The sequence below is a fragment of the Gymnoscopelus microlampas genome (genome assembly GCF_963454915.1).
Source record: "Gymnoscopelus microlampas genome assembly, chromosome: 5".
In the NCBI taxonomy this organism is placed as follows: domain Eukaryota; kingdom Metazoa; phylum Chordata; class Actinopteri; order Myctophiformes; family Myctophidae; genus Gymnoscopelus; species Gymnoscopelus microlampas.
Window position 1 is genome coordinate 46,590,665 of NC_139942.1, and position 27,911 is coordinate 46,618,575.

Below are 27,911 nucleotides of genomic sequence, written 5' to 3' on the forward strand. Positions count from 1 at the left end.
CCAGCTTAATATTAAACATTTTGGTGCTTTTTAAGCCTACTTTAGAAAGCCTACTTTGTAGTACAAAAGTGTTGCTGGTAGGGATGTTAACAATTCATCGATTAATCGAATTAATCGATTAAGAAATTATTTGATTAAATCAAACAATTAACAATTAATTGAAAAAATATATATTATAATTTTTTTTTTAATGTTCAGAACCCAAGATATGATGATTTGAAGATTTTCTGCTCCATTCACTTCTTGTTTAACTTACTGAAAAAGGCTGTATCTCGGCTCCTAAGCACTTTTTTTTAGGATTTTTTTTTTAATCTGAAATTAAGATTCTCAGATTTAAAAAAAACGCCGCTTATCAGTTAACCGGTTAATCGGTTGATAAGGTTATCAATTATCAATTAATGAATTGATCGATAATTTGCATCCCTAGTTGCTGGTCTAAATCAACTCGTTGAATAGCTAAACAAAACATTTTGAGCCATGAATCCACTTTGGGCGAGTGACATGGCTATAATAGCAAATGCATTAGGCTTTATAAATTACTAACAAAGTAAAGATTAAACAGAGGAAGGTTGTTTAATTCCGTCATATCTGGCGAGCGTTGACACAGTTGTCTTATGAAGTATAACTTGGAGCTTTTTAGCCTGCTCTCATTCTCGCTGCATGCCAGATGAATAGAATGGATCTGAGGATCTGGATCTGGCCTCAGGGTCAATAGGATCACAAAGAAACTCCAAAGAAACACAAGTTCAAAGAGAAGGAAGGTCAGACACACAAGGCCACAGCAACACAGCTCTCTCTCTCTCTCTCTCTCTCTCTCTCTCTCTCTCTCTCTCTCTCTCTCTCTCTCTCTCTCTCTCTCTCTCTCTCTCTCTCTCTCTCTCTCTCTCTCTCTCTCTGCTGTTCTCAACAGGTGTTGGAAGGGGAAATACTTTGTTGTTCTCTCCTTGGGGCTAATCATCATTGATGTCGGGCAGAAACCTTGTATGTCTGAAACTGTTACTTTTCAGTAATACGGGGGTCACTGGGTTCCAATGTAGTTATTATTTAGTCACAATAAGCTCTTGTTAATACTTTCTATTGGTTAAATATTTAGGCCTATAAAACCCACAGACACACTTAACCACTTTGTCTTTCACTTCACTTTATTTTCTTTAAATAGTGAAAATAGCAGCTCTACAAGCTCACGGCTGTTTTTGCTACTTTTGTGTGACACTAGCCTATATGACAAAGTAAGGTATTCATTTACATTATCATCATCATCATCATCATCATCATCATCATGCAAAAATGTGCAGCAACCTCCATAATATAACCAAGTGGTTCTGAAAGTGAGGTTCTTATGGGGGTTCCAGGGGGTCCCCAGCTACATTAGTTAATATAGTCTATCAAAATCAGTTTAGCCACTTTAACTATAGCTTTATATCAGCTGTATAGCCTAATACAGGGCTTAAGTGGCTAATGAGACTAATTTAGTATTTCCAGTTTTCAGTACTTACCTCTACTACTCCACTACATCTCAGAGGCAAATATTGTAATTTTACTCCACTACAATTATATGAAATCTTAAATGACTAGTTACTTTGTAGATTTTGCTTATTATTACAAAACACACTAACTAACCACGGCCATTTGAAAAAAAAATGCGTGGCATCGCGACGCATTGTGAGCTTGTAGATCGGCTACATTTTCAAATTATTTTTTTTATCCATTTTGAACTTGTCAAATGGGAAATTCTGCGTAATGAGTAGCCTACTTTAACTTTTTGTATTTTAAGTATATTTTGATGCCAATACTTTTATACTTTTACTCAAGTACATTTTGATTTCCGGACTTTTTACTTACAGACAGAGTAATTCTACATTGCAAGTATTGATACTTTTACTTAAGTAAAACGTGTGAGTACTTCTTCCACCACGCCCCTAAACGGCTCCAGAGAGCAGGAGGAGGGTCAGACCGTAGAGGAGCTCCAGACAGAGACACTCCTCGGGGCGCAAAGACGCACTAAGGACGTGCGCAAAAAAACACTGAGCCGCTGCATGAGTTCATTCTGTTTAGTAAACTAAACTATATCCCCTGAATTCTACGGGTTTGCAATGTGTCTACACATCTATCTTATCGTCGCACTGTAGCCTAACTGCAGTCTCTTTTTTCTTTCTTTTTTTTTAACTTTAAACGTTAAAAACGTTTTTCGTTTGTTTTTGGTTGTTCTTGGAAAGTCAAAGACACACTTGAACTTGTGGGACTAACAGACAGAGACAGACAGACAGTACTGATCAGGTGTGTTTGCTTTTCTCGCGTCGTTTAGCCCGTTTCATTCACCGGACAGATGGTTTGATCTGTCATCATAAAAGCAGTGGTTTTAGCCTCTATTAGACAGACTGTGTGGACAGTGGATAGATCTACATGATGGAACCACCGAGGAGGACGCTGCGTAAAGGAATCCTCAACATCCAAGTGTGAGCCGTGTCAAGTTAATCACAACTATTAACGCAGAATGGAACCAACGTTTATACTAGTCCTCATTGCTCTGTGGGGTAAGGAACTATACTTTGTTACTGTAACTTACTGTGTTTATACTAGTTCTCATTGCTCTGTGGGGTAAGGAACTATACTTTGTTACTGTAACTTACTGTGTTTATACTAGTTATCATTACTCTGTGGGGTAGGAACTATACTTTGTTACTGTAACTTACTGTGTTTATACTAGTCCTCATTGCTCTGTGGGGTAAGGTACTAATACTTTGTTACTGTAACTTACTGTGCATACATACATAGATACATACATACATACATACATACATACATACATACATACATACATACATACATACATACATACACATATATATATATATATATATATATATATACTATATTTTACTGTTACTGTGCTTCTCAAAGAGGGGTCTAGGGACTCTCTGGGTTCCTAGGGGGTTCTACATTGACCCTTACAATTCTGTAACTCTGACAGTGTACAGATGGAACCAAATGGACCTGTTATGGTCCATTTGGTTCCATTTGTACACTGTCAGCGTTAAGGGGGCCTGAGCAAAATAAAGTCATGTCCTGCACACACAGTAATGTACCAAATTATCGTTGTAGCCTAATGTGGATCACATACATTATTAAATGATCTATGCATGTATTTTTCCTTTCCGTTACTCATTTACAAAGCATTGATTTTAAAACTCATTATCAGATGGGACCTCAGAAAGAAGTTGGCACAGGGCCACATCTCTTCTGTGATCACACCTGCTCACCACCTACATTGTCTCTGATTTCTTTCTTTCTTTCTTTCTTTCTTTTCTTTTTTCAGAACATAATTTTTGTTAATTTAGTCTAACTGGTCAAAGGGATTTATGACAACAATAATAACAACGTATGGCTGAGTTATGTTCATATGATGTACATTTTTGAGTGGTGAGGGCAATAAAAAAAAGATAGCCTTGGGCTATTGCACAGATGAAAGCATGTGGAGAGTTAAAGGCCACTTAAAACGTCCAGCCCGGATGAAACCCCCCAGTCTTGATGAATAGAGGATTACTGGACTGTACTTGACCCAGTCCATCTGCTGCCAATGACAGTGTAAAGGCAGGCTTTTTTGGCTGCAACTTCAAATGACCAGTAGAGATAAAAAAAAAGAAAAATATATATATATTTTGGAATCCACTTACCCTTAAGTGTGTTTAAGTGAATCTAAGGTTCAATTAAGTGGCGCTTATTGCAGCCTTTCCTGGCCGGCAATAAAAATGTACTGTCAGCATGGATTAGTGTGCACTGTAAATATATGGGGGGAAACCTCAGGAGCACTTGGAAAGGAGACCAAAAAAAATGGACACACAAGGAACCGTGGGCCTGTTGGTGCTCACCTTTTTTTTTTTAAATGGACAAAGGACAGACAGACCGCTATTAGGCCTGAACATGATACCTCATCATCAGTCATAATCAGTACTGTATGTCATTATGCACCATTGTGGCCAGACAGTATAAGCCAGTAGACTTGACAAAATATTTGGGTAAAAACGTCTGGTGTGACTGTCTTTTGTACTGGATTCTTTGTTTACGTCCGTTGTCGTAGGCTGTTGTTTGCCCGCAACTTTGGTTTGTCTTGATGTTTGCCTTGGGACTGGCCCATGGAAAAGATGTTCTTAATCCCAGTGGAAATAAATGGTTGATTAAAGCTAAATCAGATAAAGATGCTAGAAAAGACATTCAAGCTGTGTCTCATTTTCTCTGCTACGGAGCGGATAACATCAGTACAAATTCTGCATTATTTTGTGACTACCCATGTCTCTTTCAATATCTCCGCAGCACAAAGAAAGTCCCAGTCTCTGTGCAGTGTGTCTGGGCACCATGGATTAATGTTAAACTCATTGTCCTTTGTCTTGGGGATGTTCTGGCATGGGACGTTTGGTTTTCTCCGCTGCCTTCCCTTTGTCAGGGGTCCCAGAACTGTTACCTCACTGGTGGTTTCTGTCCAACTGGAAATGTTCTCCGTGGTTAGGGGCTCTGGGAGTTTTTGTGGGTTCTTTGATTTAGATAGAGAGCAACAGTTTGGGAAAGTGGTTGAGGGACCGGCGAGGGGTTTTAGAGGCTCTGCCGTTCAACTTCAGCTATTGGGTGCTTATAGGCTGTAATGAGAACTTTAAGAAGGCAGGTCGGAGATACTCCCAGGGCAGGCGTTTACTCATAAGCTTATAAAACATCCAGAACTAGGGCTCTAATGAGTGTCCTTTAAATAGCCTACAGTTTATTTTATTTTTTTCCATTTCAACTTCACGTTTATTTTCACAGGTTAACAAGAGTAAAAGAGTGTGTGACATTATTTTCGATACAAGCTACAATGATTTTCATTTGCAAAAATAATCAATAGAGAATGAAAACAAAGGAAAAAGTCAGATAACAAGACGATATCAAATACGAGTCGCATGCAAAGAAAACAAAAAAGAACAAGGCAGATTATCATGAGACATCACTTAGCAGAAGATATCAAAAGTGTGTTGCTTGTAAAGCAACATGCAGTACTTAGGTTTTGACAAGTGCAATAGCTAAAGTCTAGTTCCATTATATTATTAGGGGAAAATTGGAAGAATAAATTCAGTACTCATGATGCTTGAAGTCTCTCGTCAACGTGCCGAGAAGCAGATTTGTCATTTATTCACAGTAATTAAAGTTGATATCAGAGGAAGCAATGCTTAATTTTTGATGGAATAACTTTCCAGAATCAAATATAATCAGTTAGACTTAGGTTGTTTCCTATTACATTTTCTTTCTTTAAGTCTCAAAAAGCCTGAAGTCTTACATTTTATTTTCCTATAGGGAAAACAAGCCACATTTCTCCTTTTAAAAAGAAACACAGCTAGGAAGACTAATGTCTTTCTGTTTTATTGAGAAGTAGGGAAGCCTGGGGATCAGGGAGACAGTGAAGAGTAAGGCTCTGGCAATTTACATGTTCTCCAAGGTCAATGAACACTCAGGATTTTTACTGTGTTTATGGGTCATCTAGGATACATGTCCAGACATCTTAACCACTACACCATTACTGGGGCTGGACAGGGGTCGTATTTTGTCTTTATTTAGACAATGTGAAAACCGAGAATGAAATAGACCAGGGAACATACAGCACGCAGTAAAAAAAAAAAAAGATATCCTCAGTGCTCATTTATTCATTTGAAACTCTGCAAGTGTATAAATGTAACCAAATGCACCCTGACGGGTCCATTTGGTTACATTTGTACACTTGCAGAGTTAAATTAACACTTAGGATTTCTACAGTGTACTGTACAGTGATGCCACGGCTTTGAGACGCGGTGGAACACGTCCACAAGTGCACGCTAAAATCCTGAGTGTTCAATTGAACTTTGAGAGAGTACAAAATGCAGAGTTCAATTAACACAGAGGACTGCCTATAATTACAGTTAGGATGTCTTTACATCACCTAATGTACCCATCACCGTACAAATGTTTTTTATGGTGTGGTGGCACTATATAGGGGCTGAGCCTTTTCACACACTCAAAAATGTGGGTGTGGAGGTGGAATATAGCACCACATATTGCTGACATACAATTAAAGCAGTGGTTCTCAAACTTTGAAGGACCCCCAAATTAATATTTGGCCGCGGACCCCCCTCTGCTGTATTAAAAAAGAATTGCTGGAGACCCCCTGAAACATTCAACAAAGACCCCTGGATTAAACAATCTGTTCAACCCCTGTATAGCTGTTTAGAGGTTTTCTACTGGTTCAGATCAGCTTAGTTGGTTCTCTATAGCACCATTTGACAAAGGTGCTACACAGATATGTGTTATATAGCACCAAAATATGCTATGATATATTTTGCTATTTGCTATGCTATGATCACGAGCCAAATAACCACTTTTAGAGCTTTTTAGCACCAGTTTTATTTATTATTTGTGTGTGTGTGTGTGTGTGTGTGTGTGTGTGTGTGTGTGTGTGTGTGTGTCCTGGTCCTGGGCTAGCCTAATCTCACAAACCATTGAACCGATTAGCGGCAAATTGGTTGTGCACGCTCATGCTGCCAGTAATCCAAGGAAGTGAGTCCCCTGATATTTTTCAACTTTAATAAAATATTTCCCTTTTTAAAACTTCAACACTGGAAGTCAATGAAGGAAACACAGAGATGACTGACTTCATATTACTGATAGTTCTGATGTCATAGAACTGATGTCATAGTTCTCAGGTCATACACTGGCCACATGAAGTCCCAGGTCCACATAGAAGCCATGGTGTCATTAGACCCTGTCTTGTTTAAACACTGTGGTAATGAATGAGAGATAGAAGCATCTTATCAGCGCACTTTTCCTGCGACTTAGCAGACTTTCCATAATATCCGGCCGCTGTTGTACACATGCTATCAGCTCTACAGTATTCCTCCAGCGCGGCTCATTCTAGAGGTGGGATTGAATCAGTTCTCTAGTATAGTGGTTTGTGGGGTCCGTGGGTTGGGGGGGGAGGGGGGGCGGTTCCAGGGGGTCCCCTGCGAATTGAGTTAACCCATTTAGACTTGGAACACCTATACGTTGTTATATACCTTTCAAACCTGACCTAAGTTTCAGGATCTACAAGCGTTTTTTACATGGCCTCAGGTCTAAATGGGTTAATATAGCATGAAAATCAGTTTAACCACTTTAACCCTTTAAACATCTGCTATTTTCAAAAACATCTTGATTTTCTATTTTTTCTCTTGAAACAACGGGTATCCCGAGCACAAAATATTTGCAGGGGGGAGGTTGGGTCTGCGGCCAAATACATATTCATTTGGGGGTCCTAGACATAAAAAAGTTTGAGAACCAAGTAGTATTCCAGCATGACTCTGGTCTTGGCTGAAGTATATACAGGATTATAATATCTGCCTCACCTCAAACTCTGAGTGGTCCTGAGGGGGTTGCACTTCTCACGGCCGTGTGTAGTGCAAATCCTAACTGAAATCCCTTATAATTCCACATTGATAGTTAACCTCGATGTGTGTGTGTGTGTGTGTGTGTGTGTGTGTGTGTGTGTCTGTGTGTGTGTGTGCGTGTGCGCGTGGGGGTGTGTGTGTGCGCGACTGCGCGGGCGGGCGTACATGTTTGTACTGAATAAATCCTTATGATCCCAGAGGGCCAACTTGCTTAGCAGCCAGCAATCAAGTTATAAAAACACATTAGGCTACAGAAAATAAATCCATGCCCCCCCAACAACTGATGATTCAGTAAAAGTTGCATTACATGGTGTGTGTGTGTGTGTGTGTGTGTGTGTGTGTGTGTGTGTGTGTGTGTGTGTGTGTGTGTGTGTGTGTGTGTGTGTGTGTGTGTGTGTGTGTGTGTGTGTGTGTGTGTGTGTGTGTGTGTGTGTGTTTTGTACTTTGATACTTCTCTTGCTGACCGTAAAGGCCCTTAACCATAACATACATGAGAAAGAAAGAGACTGTGTGTGTCTAAATATAACTATGCTTATGTGTGTGGAAATCCACATACATGTGGATTTATGTGGTTGTGTGTGTGGAGAATTTCACCTGTTATTAAACGTGTGGTGGTGTGTGAGCGATAGAACCCGTGGGGAGGTTAAAAGGGTGTTTACATAACACATCTCAACAGGCTTCCTCTCTACACTAACACACACACACACACACACACACACACACACACACACACACACACACACACATGTTTGTGTTACTATACTTGTAAGGAAGGACATCACAATTATAGAACGGCATTGAAAATAGCCATAAATAGCCAAGAAATATAGCCGAACGTCATAGCCCGCAACCCCTAAACCTAACCTCTAAATCATTGGTTCTCAAAGTGGGGTCCGGGGACCCCCAGGGGTCCTTGAGGGAGTTCCAGGGGGTCCCCAGCTAAATGATAGATTAGGCACCAAATGGACCCTTATGGGTCTGTAACTCTGAGAGTGTACAAATGGAACCAAATGGACCCTAACGGGTCCATTTGGTTCCATTTCTACACTCTCAGAGTTAAATTGACATAGATTTTACAATATAAATTGCGGTCCAAGTGATAGAAATACCATTAAATGGGGGTCCGTAGCCTAATGCATGTCAAACTGGGGGTCCTTGAAATTAAAATGGTTGAGAATGACTGCTAGAGCCGTAAAAAATCTTCTCTTCTCCCTGGCATATCTTTTGAAATGGGGGTCCGCGGGCTAATAAGTGTCAATTTGGGGGTCCTTGACATGAAAAAGTTTGAGAACCACTGCTCTAAATGCCTGATCCTTTAACCCTAAACATTTTCTAAGTCTTAAGGTTGTTACACACCGGGGCGATTTTTTCGTGCGAATAATGCGTTTTTTTTTAAAACCTTATAAAGTCAATGGCTCCGTACATGGAGCGAAAAAGCGAAGCGAAAAAGCGTCTTTTAATTATTCGGAACGAGTCCGAATTTTGCGTATATTCGCTATTTTCGCCGGTGTCGCCCGGTGTGTAAGGACCTTAACTCTAAAAAATATTTTACCATAAAAACAGCCATTCCTCACTATGTCCCTTTCTCAAATCATTGCTGTCTGGCAGAAACCTTGTATCTCCATGTTTCAACTTTTCATGCTTTGTTGTAAATCAATGGCCTACTTCAATCATAGAAGAGTGTCACACATAAGTAGTGAAAATAGCAGATCTAAAGGCTCACAACGGCTCGCATCGCAAGCTTGCAGATCGACTATTTTCACTATTTTCATTGGTTTTAAAGGAAATAAATGAAAAGTGAACGGTTTTGGACGTAGGAGGTTTTCACCCGACAGACACGAAATTCTACTATTGTGGGGACATTTGGCCCTCGCAAATATAGTAATCCAAGTACACACACACACACACACACACACACACACACACACACACACACACACACACACACACACACACACACACACACACACACAGCTTTCTGCTGTGCTCATTGTGAAAACAAGATGTTGGCAGCGGCCCCGGGTTTTTCCTGCGGTCCAGACTCTGCTGCAGGTGCTACAAATGCTCGCCGCGTACGCACACCATCACACACACACACACACACACACACACACACACACACACACACACACACACACACACACACACACACACACACACACACACACACACACACACAGGCAACATACCTGCAGCACACATACAAACACATACATGTGTAAAGTACACACAAACAACACAAGCATGTGCACACAAACACAGACACATGCATTAGGCCTACACACACACACACACACACACACACACACACACACACACACACACACACACACACACACACACACACACACACAGGCAACATACCTGCAGCACACATACAAACACATACATGTGTAAAGTACACACAAACAACACAAGCATGTGCACACAAACACAGACACATGCATTAGGCCTACACACACACACACACACACACACACACACACACACACACACACACACACACACACACACACACACACACTGCAAACCCAAAGGCCTATTATTTGATCGGACACACACACACACACACACACACACACACTGAAAACCCAAAGGCCTATTATTTGATCGGGCACACACACACACACACACACACACACACACACACACACACACACACACACACACACAATGCAAAGACCGTTGTTGCCTACATATACTCCCAGAGACTCAAAGCAAAGTGCAAAGCCTTCTCCTCTTTGATATGAGCGCGGCGGCAGGCAGCAGTGCAGCGTTACTAATGCCACCAGCTGAGGACGGGGATCATGTGCGCTTAGAGTCCAGTGTTTCAACAAAGCACCGGGGCTCTGATGTGGTCGTCGTCTACCACACCAAGCCTTTGATAAAAAACCTCCGCTTACAGTGTATCATTGGTGCCTCAAACAGCTGGATCCACCTCCCTTTGTTCTCTGCCAAGGCTTTGAATCATTGTAATCAAATGTTTTGAGTCGCCTCTTTTGGTGTTGAGCGGAGGTTGGTACACAGGAAGAAAAGAATCGTGAGCGTTAATTCGCCTCTGAGAGTGTACAAACCGACCCGAAAGGGTCGGTTTGTACACTCTCAAGAGGCGGATTAACGCTCGCGATTTTACTGTGTGCACTCTTGGAACAGGGTGTGGCGTTTTGTTTATGCCAGTGCCCCCCACCCCCTCCCCATGTGTCTAAATTTGGGGGAAACACACATGTGATGATATCAACACATGACATATGCTGTTAGCATATTTTTGAGCTGTGCGAACAGTAACGCAAACATTGCCTTGTCCCAAACGTAAACACAAGAACGGTTTGAAAATGATCTGCACTTTGCACTTTTAAGCGTTGAAGGGGGTGCAAGTTTTATGTTCTTGTTAAAAAAAAAGTTAAAGCTTTTTGCCAAAAAGTGTTTGTTCAGAAACGGGGGTCTCTGCATCTCTTTAGAAAACAGAAAATACATTTCAGGTCCGGATACCAATGTTATCCACACATTTTGTCTGATCTTTTTTTTTGTTTTTACTTACAATTGCACTTGTTTCCACCTGATTGGATACAGTTGGTATCCCCACCTGAACATTTATTTTGACTAAAGAGCTGGAGAGACGGGCAGACCCCAGTTACTATTGGAATGTAGAGCTATTTAACACTTATTTTAACCAAAAGAAATCACTTACCGCCCCCCCTGTAATTGAGCACTCAGAGTTCAAATAGCTGTCAGGGTTTCGCTGTGCACCCCTTCTCAAATCAACCTTGTAATGGCTGCCACACCAGCATTCCAAGGCGCTAAATGATATTGCCAGACAAGTGGGGTTCAATAGAATGAATTTTAAGGCAAAGTCCTCATATTTCAAGGTAGATTTTGATGATATTACAGTATTATATGGGATAAATCTCTCTTGGAATGTGAGCTTTGAGGGCTTTTCTTTGGATGTAGATATCCTTTGCCCCCAGGCTTTGAAAAAATACTTTAATTTCCGATATTTTATCCCTGTGAGCTCCTCCCTTTGTAAGGGGTATTGTTATTTCATGTGGTGCACGGATGGCATGCAGACAGGGAAGGGAATGAAATATCTATATTTATAATGATAAAAAAAAAATATATATTTTTAGAATTGTTTGCATCCTCTATGTGTACTGTGTTGTCTTGAGGAGTTGGACAATCATGAACATCTTGTGCTCTGGTTAAAATATCTAGTTTTAGAGCTTTTCAGATTTTATTCTCCGACTACATAATACCCGATTGATTTGTATTATATTGAAGCACCACAAATTCGACATGTTATAGATTAATGGTAATGCCCAGTAATCTCGCTGTGATGAAAAGAGTCAAATGGACTGAATTAGATCAACAAATGACTTCAAAGTCCCGACAGAACAGAGAGGAGACTCCATCTAACCATCAGCTTAAACTTCAGAGCAATGATCCCATAGTACACCTGAAGGATCAGCATGTGTTTACTCTCTGGTTTAGTCATTATAGAGGTGGCTTTGCGTTATCAGGAGATTTGCCTGTAATTAAGTGCCGTAATATGTTTCACAGAGTGGTGCTGAATGAAGCGCTGAGGCAACACCAGTCTTGCGTGACGATAATCTAAATTTCCATTTCATCGTCCCGCAATTTGAATGAAGTCTAGCACATCGACAGGAATTTACATATAAATACACCACCTCCATGCTCTAATAAATAAACATAATTTCACACAGGTATCAGGACTATTTCAGCTACCATATTATAGCCTGAATAGCCTCAAAATGAATTCTCATCTTTGCTGGATTAGTATGGATACTGATGAGGTACTCTACGGAATATTGAGGTTATTGGTTAACCCCTTCAACATGGAGTCCCTATTTTGGGCATGTCATTATGACATAATGTTTTGATCTACAAGCTCACAAGCTTAAGTTGTTAGTGTGTCTGATGATAGCAGTCGCGGAAGAAGTACTGACATTTTTTACTTAAGTAAAAGTATCAATACCACAATGTAGAAATACTCTGTTACAAGTAAAAGTCCTGTGTTCAAAATGTACTTGAGTAAGAGTATTGGCATCAAAATATACTTAAAGTACCAAAAGTAAAAGTACTCATTATGCAGTATGTCCCATTGTATGTATCATGTAGTGTAGGCTATAAAAATATTTTGAAAATGGCAGATCTACAAGCTCAAAAAGCGACGCGTTGTGAGCTTGTAGATCGACTATTTTGAAATAGCCAAAGTACATATACGGTTGAAGTGGTTAATGTGTGTTTTGTAATAATATTAAAAATCTTCAAAACAACTAACTGAAGTTTTCAAGTAATTGTAGTGGTACAATATTTGTCTCTGAGATGTAGTGGAGTAGAAGTAAAAGTCCTGAAAATTGGAAATACTCCAGTCACTTCAAAATACCTCACATTTGTACTGAAGTACAGTACTTGTGTAAAGGTACTAAAGTTACTTTCCACCACTGACTATTGGTACTGTTGTTTTCTGTTGTTTCCATAGGCTGGGGTGAAGGGTCATCTCTGCACTACAGTGACAGCAGGACCAAGACGTTCGGACGACCAGTGAAGGACTCTCAGTGCACGCACATGCTCAAACACCTGCACAATGGAGCCCGCATCACTGTGCAGATGCCCCCCAACATCGAGGGACACTGGGTGTCAACCAGGTGAATGTTATGCTGTAGCAGTGTAGATTGATGTGTTACTTAAGTAAAAGTATCAATACTGCAATGTAGAAATACTCTGTTACAAGTAAAAGGCATGTGTTCAAAATGTTACTTGAGTAAAAGTACAAAAGTATTGGCATCAAAATATACTTAAAGTACCAAAAGTAAAAGTACTAAAATGTTTGAAAGTAGCGGATCTACAAGCTCACAACGCGTCGCATCGCGACGCGTTGTGAGCTTGTAGATCTGCTATTTTCAAATAGCCTAGGTATAAAATAGGGCTAAAGTGGTTCATGTATGTTTTATAATGTAATAATTTAGATCTGAAAAGTAACTAGTAAGTTTTCAAATAATTGTAGTGGAGTAAAAGTACAATATTTGCCTCTGAGATGTAGTGGACCATAAGTTAAAGTATAGACACTTGGAAATACTCCAGTAAAGTAAAAGTACCTCAAAATTGTACTTAAGTACAGTTCTTGAGTAAATGTACTTCGTTATTTTACACCACTGGCTGTAGTAGTGTAGATTGATTTACTGTATAGGGGGGACAACTAAAAGATACAAATATGATCAATATATCTCTTTTAGGTAAAGGTCTCTTCTCTGATGTTCAACATTTAAATCTAAACATATCAGGAACATAGACCCAAAATAGTGTTACTATTTTTGGCAGTTCTTCACTCAATGTCCTTTGCTCTTTTTTTTTTCATTTCTTTTTGGACCCAAAAGATTTGCTGAAGACCAATTTGATTGAAAGTGACATTTTGTTCATTTAGTTATTTTTTTCTTTTTGCAATGAAATTCCATATATAGTGAAAGATCATGCTGTTAATTTTACTCCGATTGTGTAAAAAATTGTGGCTGTCCACTACACACCAAGAATGATAATTATAAATGAAGGATAATGTTCAGTAAACATGTTGAACATGACGGGTTGAATGTGACACCCTGTCAATTGGAATGGATTGTGTTTGGCCGGGCAGCGTTTTTCTATCGTTCATCAAGAAGCCCTGAAAGTGATCCCAGCGATATGGTTCAACCACCACTGTCATTATAGTTGTGGTGTGTGGACTCCTCCATCCACTTGAGTTGGAACAAAGTTTAAAACAGTATAATTATAGTTATCGTTATAGTTCTTGCTTGGTGTGGACGGCCCTTTACAGGTCGGTTTTTAACAATCTCAGAGTGAGATGGACACTCTGGATTCTTGCTGCGTATCCAAACACGGACATCTAAATCAGTGGTTCTCAAACTTTTCTCATGTCAAGGACCCCCAAATTGATTATTTGAGTAAAGTATTTGGCCACGCACCCCCCCATCTAAAAACGTTTTGTGCCAGGGACGCCCAGAGGAGAAGATTTAGGCCTATGTTAAAAAATATCAAACATTTTCGAGATTTTCTTTTTCTTTTCTTTTTTTATAGCTGATGTACATCTGCTATTTTTGAATAGCCAAAGTATAAAATATGGATAAAAATGGTTCAAATGATTGTGATGCTGTATTAACACATTTTTCTGGGGACCCCCTGGCTGGAACCTCCCCAAGGAGGACCCCCCCCAATGATCTAATTTACATAATCGCCTTCTCTTATCTTCAAGCTGTGTGCGTTATTGAACATCTACGCTCTCTCTCTTTTTTCTGTCTCTCAGCTGTGAGGTGAGACCGGGCCCGGAGTTCCTGACGCGCTCCTACCGCTTCTACCCCAACAACACCTTCCAGGCGCACCAGTTCTACTACGGCGACAACCACTGCACCACGCCCACCTACACGCTGGTGGTGCGCGGCCGCCTGCGCCTACGCCAGGCCTCCTGGATCATCCGCGGCGGCACCGAGGCCGACTACCAGCTGCACCGCACGCAGGTGGTGTGCCACACCGCCACCGTGGCCAAGGAGCTCGGCCAGCGGCTGAACCGCAGCTGCCGGGGCGCCGTGCGGGGGGGCGGCAAGGGGGGCCCCTGGGAGCCCAACATCACCTACGAGCTGTGGAGCGAGGACGGCGGCTGCGACTGCTCGCGGGAGCTCAACTTCGCCATGCACGAGCTGCAGCTGCTGCGCGTGGAGAAGCAGTACCTCCACCAGAACCTGGACCACCTGGTGGAGGAGCTGTTCCTGGGGGACATCCACACGGAGCCGGCCCAGAGGATGTACTACCGGCCGTCCAGCTACCAGGCCGCTCTGCAGAACGCCAAGGTCAGTCACTTGGCTTGTCTCTCTCTCTCTGTCTCCGCTAGAGCAGTGCATGGTTCTCAAAGTTTGTTTTTTTTTTTTGTTTTTCATTTCAAGGGGACCCCACAGTTTCGTATGCGTTAAGGCCAGGGACACCCATAACTCTGAGTGTGTACAATTGGAACCAAATGGACCCGTAATGGTCCATTTGGTTCAATTTGTACACTCTCGGAGTTACAGAGTTTTGGTTCCATTTGGTTCCTCACCATCAGTCATTTAGCCGGGGACCCCCTGGAACCCACTCAACTACCCCTGGGGGTCCCCAGACCCAACTTTGAGAAACACTGCCGTAGAGCAGTAGGTTTTAGCCCCCCCCCCCCGTGTTACAGGGGGTCCCCAGCCAAAATAGTTTAAATTTAAATTTCATTATTATACAATTCACTTGAAATTATTACAATACAAAACTATTATGAGTGACTTCTATTCTAGCAATGTGTTTCAGTGTCACCACTATATGTATCTGTTACTCAACTATAACATTTAGAAAATTTAATTTACTCTAGTTTAATTTTAACCAAAATATCTTATCAGGGTCCCCAAGACTAATCATTTGAAATTCCTATTCAAAGTCAATCTGGGGGTCAGTCCGTGACATGCAGAAGTTTTAAAAACCCTGCCTGAGGGTGTGATAGTACTTTGAGAACAACTTCCTCACTGAGTCATTAGCTGGTACTGAACTGTGGATTGCCACAAAGCTTACACTGGTCGAGATTTCTAGTTAGATAAAGTACAGATACGAGCAGCAAGTGTGATGAAACCTCTTTAAGACAGGCACTGTTATGGTAACACATTTCTTTTGCAGCAATGGGGGATTTGCAGAATAAGGGACTGGGGATCATTTAGAATCACGATTTATTGTGCATATATAGTATCTGTATCAATCTGTATTTGACAACATACCTGACACTGAGTTGTACACTTGTATAGTGTGCCCTGTATTTGACACCATACCCGACACAGAGTTGTTATGAGTTACAAATATTATGTGACCTCCCGGTCAGACTTTTGTGCTTATCACATTTTTGCCATTGTAAGCCCAACACGTCCAGCGACACACACACACACACACACACGACTCCCTGGTGCACATACCGATCTCATCTTCTAAATCTAATATTAAGAAAGGACCCATTCATCCGCTGTCCTCGCCGGGATATCATTTCACTGTTTACACTGTCGGAGCAGCAGTTGCTCTGCTGGATGAAATCCTAGAGTGAAGCTTTAGCCGTCACCCTTTACAGAGATTACCCCGCGATGCTATTCAACTCTGCTGTCTAAATAAACAATCCATTTGTACTTGGGGGGATGATGGGGGCCTTGGTATAGCTGATCATAATATAAACAAAGTACGGAGCAGCACTCATCATCGCATCACACAGGCCCTCTCCCAGAGCGCTGTAAGAAGGAACCCCCCCCCCCCCCCCCCCCCCATGGCCCACGCAGGGCAACGTGAAACCCCTGTCAGCCTATCTCTGGGAGGGATCAACATGTGGTATTCCTAGAATTTGGAATCATGTGGCCTTTATGAATTATTCCAGAGTGCATACCAGGTCTGATTTCATGCATGCCTGAGGCCCGTATCAAAGTTTACACGCTCTCTTTCTTTCTTCCATTCTTTCTCTCTCTCTCTCTCTCCTTTTTTTCACTCTGAATAAAAGAAGAATAGGATGTCAGGCTGGTAACATTCTGCTTTGTGTCTGGTATAATCAGAGCATTCCAGAAACCATAGCGTGGTGTCGTAGTACTTTTTGGCTAAATACAGACCTACTGTGAAAATAAATGTCCACTTCAGAGACATATGCTTGTATTCTTGTATTGTGTCTTAAAGTCTTGCTTTTAGAAGATGCATGGAAAACAAATTACCAAATGCAGTTTAGTTAAAGGAGAGATCCGAACATGTTAAGTGTTATCTTTGATGTGTCGCTAATCACTCACCAACGTAGAAAGGGACGTTGAGTTATTTCAGAGATTCCCCTGGCGTCCAGTCTGGAGACCCCCCCCCCCCCCCCGTTGGCATAATGGGGAGGCGCGTGGAAGGCTGAAATTCGCCTAATATGACCGATGCAAATTTTTTTCTCTACTCCTGATCATAGTGTAGTGTCATGATACTCAAGCATGCACTGAATGTCGCGAGCGAGCCACCGTTCATTCAGAACGAGATGACGCAGGGCGCTTGTTTCTTATAGATGCCAGGTTCTATGGAAGAAACAAGTCTCTACGTTGGTGAGTGATTAGCGACACATCAAAGATAACACTTAACATGTCCGCCTTTGTCCGGATCTCTCCTTTAACTTCAATCGCTTCCAAAGCACTTTCTCTTTAAGCAATTGACACTAGCTATCGTTATAACAATTTTTTTACCATAACTAACTGGTTCCAACACAGAGGTCAGTCTGTCATCAGCTGTCATCAGGGCATCGGCTTCCATTACTGGCTAATATAAGTGGCAGCGTGTGCAATGGAACAACAAGTACGAGATCTCATGGGTGAAGGAAACCGCAGCGAATATATTGCACAACGAGTGGAGCGTGTATTCCTGACTTGCATCGTTCCCGACTTGCATGGCCTCCAAGTAGGAGCTAGGTGCCCTAAGAGCACTGGTTTAGTATATCTTACAATAAATGTGCAGAATCTCTGTACGTACTGTATGTCCGTCCATCTGTCTCTTCACGTATCTCGAAAACCGTTGGACCGCCCGACTTCATACTCCGTGCACGCGTCGCCGGCGACCCGAGGGGGTTGAGAATCCCGGTGTCAAGTCGATCGGTTGTCCAGAACCGCCAATCCAACTCTACGCCCATCTATTGTCTATAAATCAACAAATCTCTGCATCTGTCTGTCTGTCTGTTGGGATTGCAAAACTTGCCGATTGGGGAATGGTTGTGTCCACCATGGGCTGGAAGCCTTCCATGATAGCTCGCCCCGTGGCACCCTTTTCCTCCACGACATGACTTGCTGCTGCACCTGCAGGTGACCTTGTTGCTTTGGAGGCGTTCTGCGTATTCTTCTGACACCACATGTCAGGTTGGTCAAACGGGTCAATGCCCAAGGCTCCAAAAAGACCAAGAATGCAGTTTTTGGTATTCATTTCACTCCCAAAAACACAGCAACAGCCCTGTGCCATATTTACAGTGCTGGCCCCCAGGCCAAAAATAATACTTTGACTTTAACACAAATTAATGAATAATTAAGCTTGGAAAAAATTCAGGCAGAACTAGACAAAACAACTCAGGCGGTATACTACTAAGGCTCTGCAGCTCTCTGCGCTGGCTGTGGTCTGTTATCAGCCCAAAAAACACAAAACTAAACCTCAGCACTTCCCACCTCCCTTTTATACCATGTTGAGCCTACTAAGAGGCAACGAGTAGTAATTAGGAATCAATTAACTCCAACAGATAAACATAGACGCTCACAACAGGGGTGAAAACATATTAATCCCCCTGCGTTGCCCTCAGTACCTCCCACCACAAACTTTGTCTTACAGTAGATCTCTATTACAACCACCACTTGAGGTTGTAATGGTTTATTCTTTTTGGAGGGGGGTGGAATTTTAGTTCCATGGCAACTATCTGATTCATTAATCTTAAGTGGCATACCCGGGGGCTGGTCCCAAGCCCGGTAGATTTCTCTGTGCCAAATGTGTTCATTTGTGGCCGTTGTTGTTGGGTCGATCTGAAGCAGTGATGCAAGTGGCAAAGCAGCAGACTTTTGTTGTTGTTGTTGGTTTTTTACGACGAGGGCACATAAATGATTAAATAACAATTATAGGCAATAACATTTGAGTGGGTTTTCAGTAGTTCTGAATAGGCAAAGAATTTTTTCCAACAACAGCAACAACAACATGATGCTCGTTTAAATCCTGAAATCGAACCCCTTCCAAAGATAAACATGTAATGAATGTAAGCCCCCCCCAAAATAACCAAACAAAAATCTATAGCGGACCGGCTATTATTAATGCTGTGCGACAGCATCATAGTACGACAAAGTGTAAAATAGTGTTTAAGTGGTTAATGTATACTTCATCCCATGACCGTGTTGCTTGCCGAAGGAGAAGTGATTTTTCGAGTTAACAACAAGCCAAGCGCCATCTAAATTAGACCACTGGTTCTCATCGGCGGGTCCGGGTACCAACAGGGGTCCAAATGGACCCTTTGCGGGTCTGTAACTCAGTGTACAAATGAAACCAAATGGATCCACGGGTCCATTTGGTTCCATTTGTATACTCTCAGAGATAAATTGACACCAAGGATTTTACAGTGTAGATTGGGGTCCCAGAGATAAAAATTCAAATTAAATTAAAAATCACACCCAGTGTGAAGTGAGCGGTGTTATTTAGCAACAACAGTGGTCATCACAGTGATGGAAGCTCACTTAAAAAAAAAGTATTTTTTTTAAAGTGCGTGGTGCTATTTATAGGTTATTAATTTCATCATGCGTCTCGCTAGCCACAGTACTGAGCAAAGGGTGTGAATAGAGTCAATCACAGTACAGTGAAAGACAAATTTTCACGACGGTCCCAAACCAACTTAGGAGCGGCTACACCGCTCAAAAATACGTATCAAATGGGGGTCCGTGCGGCATGACCTAATGCATATCAAAGTGGGGGTCCTTTAAATTAAAAAGGTTGAGAATCACTGAATTAGACTTTAGAACTGTATCACAAGATGACTTTAGACTATAGGAGAGGTGTTCAGGAATGAGCCTTGCCTGTAGTTTTATAGTGCAGTCAGCAAGTCTCTGTTTTATGAGCTGAGAGTTCCTATAGAGCTGGAACATCTTTTCCACAGATGCAATAAGTACCGTACCGCCCGCCTCCCCCCTCCAATCTCACAGACACTCATACATACAGTATGAGCATGCACACGCACACGCACACGCGCACGCGCACACACACACACACACACACACACACACACACACACACACACACACACACACACACACACACACACACACACACACACACACACACACACACACACACACACACACACACACACACAGACACCTCTTCCTATACACATAGTGCAGGATTCATGAGAGGCCTCTTCCATTAACCCCTCACACTGAGGTGGTATATGGACCTGAACAGGAATTATTTCAGCTGAAAGAATGCACCGAAAAAACTCCTGCTTTTCCTCCGCAAGGATTGGCCCCTTGTCTCGCAGCCTTTAAATCTCCTCTGCAAGAATAACGTTGTCTGGGGGGAAAAGACAGAGGAAAGGGGGGGTGGTGGGGGGGCTTGGGGAAGTGGCTCTAAAAACTCTGACCACCCTCAAACAGTGGTGGAAAGTAACTAAGTACATTTACTTAAGTACAATGTTGAGGTATTTGTACTTTACTTGAGTATTTCCAATTTCCAATACTTTTACTTCTACTCCACTACATCTCAGAGGCAAATATTGTACTTTTACTCCACTACAATTATTTGAAAACTTTAGTTACTAGTTACTTTTCAGATATAAATTATGATATTATGAAGCATACATGAACCACTTTAGCCCTATTTTATACATAGGCTATTTGAAAATAGCCGATCTACAAGCTCACAACGCGTCGCATCGCGACGCGTTGTTGTTTTTGGCCTTGTTTTTGGCCTTTTTGTCTTTGGAACACGTTTGTTCGACGGGGGAATAAATATGAATATGTCCGGCTCTCGCGTCCCACGAGGACCGGGTAATAGTCGTCTCTCTCTCTCCGGTCAGAGCCCAACAGCTGTCTAGTCTGAGGTTCCTTTAAGCATCTCTCAGGGCCAATCCGGAGGCTCCGCTACAAATCCAGACATGTCATGCAACGATGAATGTGATTAACGGTCATTTGTGCCTCGGCGGGACATCTTTTTATGAATATGAGAGTGAATGAAAGTTAAGAAACCAGTCCCAGTGCCTGGTTCTTCTCGCTGCTGCTGCTCCGTGCCTCATGTTAGAGGCTGCGCTTGTTTCCAGTGATGCCAGATTTTGCCAGAACAGAGACAAGCGGTCAGGGTCAAAATGAAAACAAGCCCAAAAGAAGCAGCCAGTTTTACCACTTACTTGAACCCTATATACATCGACTACTTGAAAATAGCCGATCTACAAGCTCACAACGCGTCGCATGTGAGCTTGTAGAGCTGCTATTTTAATTGTTTTTAATAATTTGGAAGGTTTTTGAAACATTTTAAATACACAAATCTTGTATGGGGGGGGTCCCTGGCACCAACTCATTTCAGATGGGGGGGTGTGCGGACAAATTAAGGGGTCCTTGACATGAAAATGTTTGAGAACCACTGGTTTAAACAAATGGAAGCCCAAATAAACTACTACACTTTAGAAACGAGCCCAAAACAACCGGAAACCCGCAACTATACCAATATTTACAAGCGACATTACAGAACAAAACAAGCCCAAAGTCGCTTATAATAAGGAGACTTGGCAACACCGCTTGTTTCACCCGCCACTCTGTTGTCTGCGTTAGTGTGCCGTCGAGGCATCAGACATCTGTCTTTCTCAGTAAATCATGTGATCGCCCTGAGAAAATTCCAGGGCCTTGTCCGGATTCCATCACTTCTCTTGAGGTTTTCTCACAAAGGAAATTGTTTTTTTCTTTTTTCTTCCTTTTCCCCTCTTTCTCTCTCTCTCTCTCTCTCTCTCTCTCTCTCTCTCTCTCTCTCGCTCTCTTCACCTCTCAACTCAAGTCCAGCCAAGACATTTGTGTAGATTTCATGACACAACTTCAGAGCGTGATTGATTAAAATAACATGTAACGCTGACAGGCTACACGGATGGCAGAGGGTTTCCGTCTCTGTGATATATCCAATGGCAATCTGAACTCTGCTGTTGCAAACCAACCGACAATACCTCACCGCTGACATGTGGAGCATATCAAACGAAGAGTTTAATTCCAAACCAATATGTTCGTTTTTGAAAAAAAATAAATGTAAAAAACCTTACCCTCATATTGTTTTTGGACTAAAACTCTTCCATATGTCCATCGGTACATTTTGCCTGTGCAATGAATCAAACTAACCAACATACCTGAACAATTGATGTTAGGGTTTGCTCGATATTACTGTTTTGCAGTAGTCTCAACGTGGCTATGGCAATATAACAGCATTACACAGGAGGGTTGTACTTTAACCACTTGACCACATAATCAAAATAGCTTTGAGCTTGTAGATTGTCTAATTTCGCTATCTGTCCTACGATGAATAGGGCAGCTGTGGCTCAGGAGGCGGAGCGGCCACTTGGGAATCAGAAGATTCCCGGGTTGATCCCCGGCTCCTCCTGGCTGACACTGAACGCCTAACTGCTCTCCATGAGCAGGTTGGTACCTTGTATGGCTTCCTCTGCTGTGTGTGTGTGTGTGTGTGTGTGTGTGTGTGTGTGTGTGTGTGTGTGTGTGTGTGTGTGTGTGTGTGTGTGTGTGTGTGTGTGTGTGTGTGTGTGTGTGTGTGTGTGTGTGTGTGTGTGTTTGTGTGTGTGAGAGAGAGTGTAATGGTGTGTGCGCGCATGTGTGTGTAATGTACTTTGCAAAGTGCTTTGGACAAAGGCGCCTTATAAATTGTACAACGAAGTATATAGGGCATTTAAGTGTTTTACCCATTAAGACCTGAGGCCGATTCTTAATGCCTTCTAAATCAGTAGTTATCAAACTTTTCCGTGCCAAGGACCCCCAAAATGATATGTATTTGGCCGCGCTGTGAACTTGTGTATCTGCTATTTTTGAGAACCACTGTTCTAAATCCTAAGAGTTTTTTGAAAAACTTTAACTAAAATGACACGGATTTCCCTGTTTTAATGTGTTAATTATGTCATTTTCAAAGGCTTTGTATCTTATCTTTTCCAGAACCACGAACACGGCTGCATCGCCTGTCGCATCATCTACCGGTCAGACGAGTTCCACCCCCCCATCCTGCCGCCGCGGGCCGACCTGACCGTCGGCCTGTACGGCCAGTGGGTGAGCCAGCGCTGTGAGGTTCGGCCCGAGGTCCTATTCCTCACCCGTCACTTCATCTTCCACGACAACAACCACACCTGGGAGGGCCACTACTACCACTACTCCGACCCCATCTGCCGACACCCCACCTTCACCATTTACGCCCGCGGACGCTACAGCCGGGGGCTGCACTCCACTCGGGTCATGGGGGGAACCGAGTTTGTCTTCAAAGGTAACTGGGCTTGACGATGTAGATCGTAGAAGTAGATCACATGATTGCATTTTACTCGGATACTCGGATTCGTTCCCTGCCTAGGTTGGATCCCTTCCTCCCTTGCCACCCGCTCCCATAAATCCTTCCAATATGGCTCTTCGTATAAAGTTGCATTGTTCTATCTTGCCTGCAGCTTATTCTAAACAGCAAAATAACAGATAGAAGAACTTTTGCTCTGAGAGTGTAATAGACACTACATTCTTAAGAGTAAAACAGGGTTTTTGCAGTGTAGGGACATAAATTCTCTTAAGTGGATGTTGAGACTTTCATGCAAGTCACTTCTTGGTTGGCTGTATATACAATAATAGAACAAGAATGGGAAGATGAACTGAGGTTGGTCTGGAATTGTCAGTGTAGCTCAGTGTGCTCGTGATGACAGGGCAGGGTAGCTATCAAGCCTAAAGTCTAATTTATATGTTGTCTAAAGCTTCATTTTTATGTGTTGCTTGCCAAAAAGAACTGCTCTACAAGCTAACTGTCTGGCAGGCGACTCCCTCGGGCAATGGAGTATAAATTAAGCTTAAATCTGCAATGTGTAATATTCATATCCTGGAATTCGAACCCAGGTCACCTGGTGCGAGCACTACATTTATTTATTTTTTACTGTTGAGCTGTAACAGAGTGAGAGCATGTCTGGGAAGGCGTGTTATTTCCATTTGAGTTTCATGCAATACCTCTTGTCAACCAGTAGTGGACTGGTCCTACCCGACCACAATATCTAAAATGAAGAGCAGGGAGACAAATACAACTATCATAATTGTGTTAGTTATAGTGTATTAACATACTCTACCGTACAGATTGGTTGAAATAATGTTAAAATAAAGTTGTAAAATCGCAGCTTTAGAATGTGAACCTGACTCTGGCTGCTCTCGCTCCCTCCTCCAGTGAACCACATGCGGGTGAAGCCCATGGACGTGGCCACCACGTCCCTCCTCAACGTCTTCAACGGCAACGAGTGCGGCGCCGAGGGCTCCTGGCAGGTGGGCGTGGAGCAGGACGTCACGCAGACCAACGGCTGCGTGGCGCTGGGCATCCGCCTGCCGCACACGGAGTACGAGCTGTTCCGCATGCAGCAGGACGCCCACGGCCGCTACCTGCTCTACAACGGCCACCGGCCCAGCGACGGCTCCAGCCCCGACCGGCCGGAGAAGCGGGCCACCTCCTACCAGATGCCCCTGGTCCAGTGCTCCTCGAGCAGCCAGCGCTCTGAGCACGGCGCGGGCGACGACTACTACGGCGACGACCGCCCCCAGAGGCTCAGGAACGGATGCAGAGGGCGACGGCACCGGGGCAGAGAGAGAGATGCTGCGCTCGCTTTCTCCGCGCTGGCCCTGACTCTGTTCCTGCGGTGGCATTAGCCCCGGGGAGGCGGCCCAGTGGTTTTTTTGTACATAGAGACACAAAGGAGGGAGAACAACGAACAGGAGAAGAGATTCACAAGCGGACTCGGCCCCCAGTGAGATACGTACGTTTGTGAATCCGGTGACGACGCACTTCAAACTGTTCTCCTTTCTCTCTCACTCGCTCTTTCTGCGATGGACACTAGAGGTGAACAAGCCGGAGAGTGAGTGGGAACCAGCCAGTGTCTCCTATGGTGCCTTGTCCTCTGAACTCCTTCCCTGACACCAAACACTTGACACTGCTGCTCCACAGTAACTAACTGCACTTTAGTAAAGAGTGGATCTAAACTCTAGACATGTCTGTTTGCACACAGACACAGCTTTCTGAGATGCCTACGACATATATATCAACACACAATCAATCACCCTCATGAGAATGTGTTTTATACAACATATTTTTGTCCAAGAGAAAATCAATTCATCACCTTGGTACTGCGAGTGGAAAACATCTCTTCTACAATGATCTATGATGACAATAACCTCCCTATCTTGTGAGGAGATACTGTATGCTTGAGGGACATCAGGATCTTGAGTAAAAAAGGGAAAATGACAGTACACACAGCTTCTTTAGCATAGCTTTGCTGTATGACTCGATGTAATTGTCAGTAGTAGCACCTGTAAGCAGCTATCTGTCATCTTTTGTACAATGAAATATCACTCAATCACGAAGTCATTCCTGATGCAACAGAACTTCAGCAGAACATGTGCTGTGTGTTCTGTACACTAACCTGATACGCTGTCTGACATCCTCATCAAGCACTGTAACGTTAAAGATATTGTTTTAAAAATCATTCCAACGTAAGTGGATAGCACACCACAACTATGACGACGACAGTGGTGAACGATATAGTTATAGTGCTTGGTTTGTGGACGGCCTTTGAGTATTTCCACCGCTTGCATGCTTTTCTTCTCCTGCGGGTGTGGTGCAACATTAGCGTTGCTTGTTTTTCCTTTTGGAATACAGAGTCATGTACTGTAAAATTGCTTCCAAAACCATAACGACCAGGGACGTGCACAGATAGACTCTAGGTGGTGCTCGAGCACCTGCCCTTTGCCCTCTTGACCAGAAGTGCCCTTTTGAAAAAGGGTTTACAGCAGGGGTCTTCAACCGGGGGTCTGGGACCCCTAGGGGGTCCTCAGAGTTACTACAGGGGGTCCGCCAAATCTTTATGCGATATGATTTTTCTTTTTACCATAACCACTCGAAACCTAGCATCCCTTTTCTGAGGAGAACTTTAGCCAAAAATAGCAGATCGGCTATTTTTGGAAAAGAGGTATAGGTGTAGAGGGAAAAAAGAGCGGACCAAGTAAACAAAAAAAAGTATAATTTACTTGAGCACCTGCCCCTCAAAATGTCTGTGCACGCCACTGATAACGACGCAGGCCTGTCAGGCTGCTCTGATAGTGGGACAGAGGCAAATACGTGTAGTTGTAGCGTGTCCTCCTCACAAAGCACAGCAACATACCCGAGCGGAAACAAGGCAACCTAGAGGTGTGCATAGTTGAGGGAGTTGTCAGTGGAGTGAGTTTTCAGCACCCTCTGGTGGCCAATTTTGCGGGCAGAGTGACATACACAGACAGTCTCATTATAATAGTTCCATAGTTATGAGGCTCAGTGGTGGAAAAAGTACTATTTTTTTTTTTTTAAGTAAAAGTATCAATACTGCAATGTAGAAAGTAAAAGTCTGGTATTCAAAATGCACTTGAGTAAAAGTACAAAAGTATTGGCATCAAAATATAATTAAAGTGCCAAAAGTAAAAGTACTCGTTATGCAGAATGTCCCAGAATGTCTAAAATGTATTAAAATATTGGAAAATAGCAGATCTACAAGCTCACTATCTAGATCTTGTACACCTGATATTTTCAAATAGCCAAAGTTTAAATGGGGCTGAAGCTGTTATGTTTTGTAATAATAATCCAAATCTGCAAAGTACGTTTTCAAATAATCGTAGTGGAGTAAAAAGTACGATATTTGCCTCTGAGATGTAGTGGAGTAGAAGTAAAAGTATAGCACATTGGAAATACCCCAGTGAAGTAAAAGTAAATCAAAATTGCACTTAACTACAGTTCTTGAGTACTCGGTTACTTTCCACCGCTGACTGCAAAACTATACGTATGTGATGTGAATAGATCCTGTTGTGTCAGTGTGATCATACTACAGTGCAGTTGTGCAGTGGAAGAAAAAAACATTTGGGTATATGAACTCCTTTCCAAAGTCCAAACAGTAGATCCTGTGTGATAATAAGAAGATCCTGTATACTTCTGGGCTCTCACAAAACACCTTTAACTGTAGCTGGACACATGTATAAAGATTTGATACTATTCTTTATTGGTGTCATGTTCCATTATTTTTTCTCTTTTCGCAGGGAACACAAACAAATTGGCTAAGAAAACATTCTTATCCATACAGTACGTGTTGCTCATAAATCCAGTTGTTTATAGAGAACATATTGTTATTGCCTTTTTATGAAGTTTTATGGCTCTCACAGGGGCCTTCTAAAGGCCCCGTGGATGTTTCAGCCAGATGTGAACATACACATATGTTTGAATCTTCATTTTAAAAGCAGCAATCCGTAAGTTCTATGTCCTACCCGGGATTTGAAGATGGTATGGGGGAGATATTGCACTTATGAACTTCTCAAACTTTTTCATGTCAAAACATTTTCAAAAATAGCAGATCTACAAGCTCATAGCGCGGCACTCGGTGCCGCGCTATGAGCTTGTATATCTGCTATTTTTGAATAGCCAAAGTATAAAATATGGTTAAAGTGGTTACAATGACTGTGACACTATAACTATTTTGCTGGGGACCCCCTGGTACCCCGCAAGGACCCCTGGGAACCCCTTGAGAACCAATGGTCTAAATTACTCAATGAAAGAGTAGGGAGACAGTAAGTATGTCTCCCTACTCCTAACAGGTTTTTGGTGGGACGATTTTGGCCTCCACACTTAGTGATTTTTTCGGATTTAACTTTCGTTTCGGTAGTGACACAAAAACGTTTCGGTAGTGACACA

General features: G+C 42.5%; 1 protein-coding gene across 2 annotated transcripts; it reads left to right on the top strand.

Annotated features, from left to right (window-relative positions):
* The first annotated feature begins 1,989 nt into the window (after positions 1-1,989).
* On the top strand, positions 1,990-27,225 carry LOC311045730 (protein APCDD1). Of its 2 annotated transcripts, XM_084057750.1 has the most exons (6): positions 1,990-2,534; positions 12,916-13,081; positions 14,731-15,271; positions 22,498-22,608; positions 23,132-23,453; positions 24,381-27,225. In XM_084057750.1, exons 1-6 carry the CDS (start codon positions 2,495-2,497, stop codon positions 24,851-24,853), a joined length of 1,653 nt encoding a protein of 550 aa, XP_083913876.1. In that variant the 5' UTR covers positions 1,990-2,494; the 3' UTR covers positions 24,854-27,225. The 2 variants fall into 2 exon arrangements, with proteins under 2 accessions (XP_083913876.1, XP_083913877.1); XM_084057751.1 differs by lacking the exon at positions 22,498-22,608.
* The last annotated feature ends 686 nt before the right edge of the window (positions 27,226-27,911 follow it).

Coding starts and splice junctions, on each gene's coding strand:
- LOC311045730 (XM_084057750.1), top strand. CDS start 2,495: ATGGAACCAACGTTTATACTAGTCCTCATTGCTCTGTGGG. Junction 13,082..14,730: donor GGACACTGGGTGTCAACCAG/GTGAATGTTATG, acceptor TCTGTCTCTCAG/CTGTGAGGTGAGACCGGGCC. Junction 22,609..23,131: donor TAACTGCTCTCCATGAGCAG/GTTGGTACCTTG, acceptor TATCTTTTCCAG/AACCACGAACACGGCTGCAT.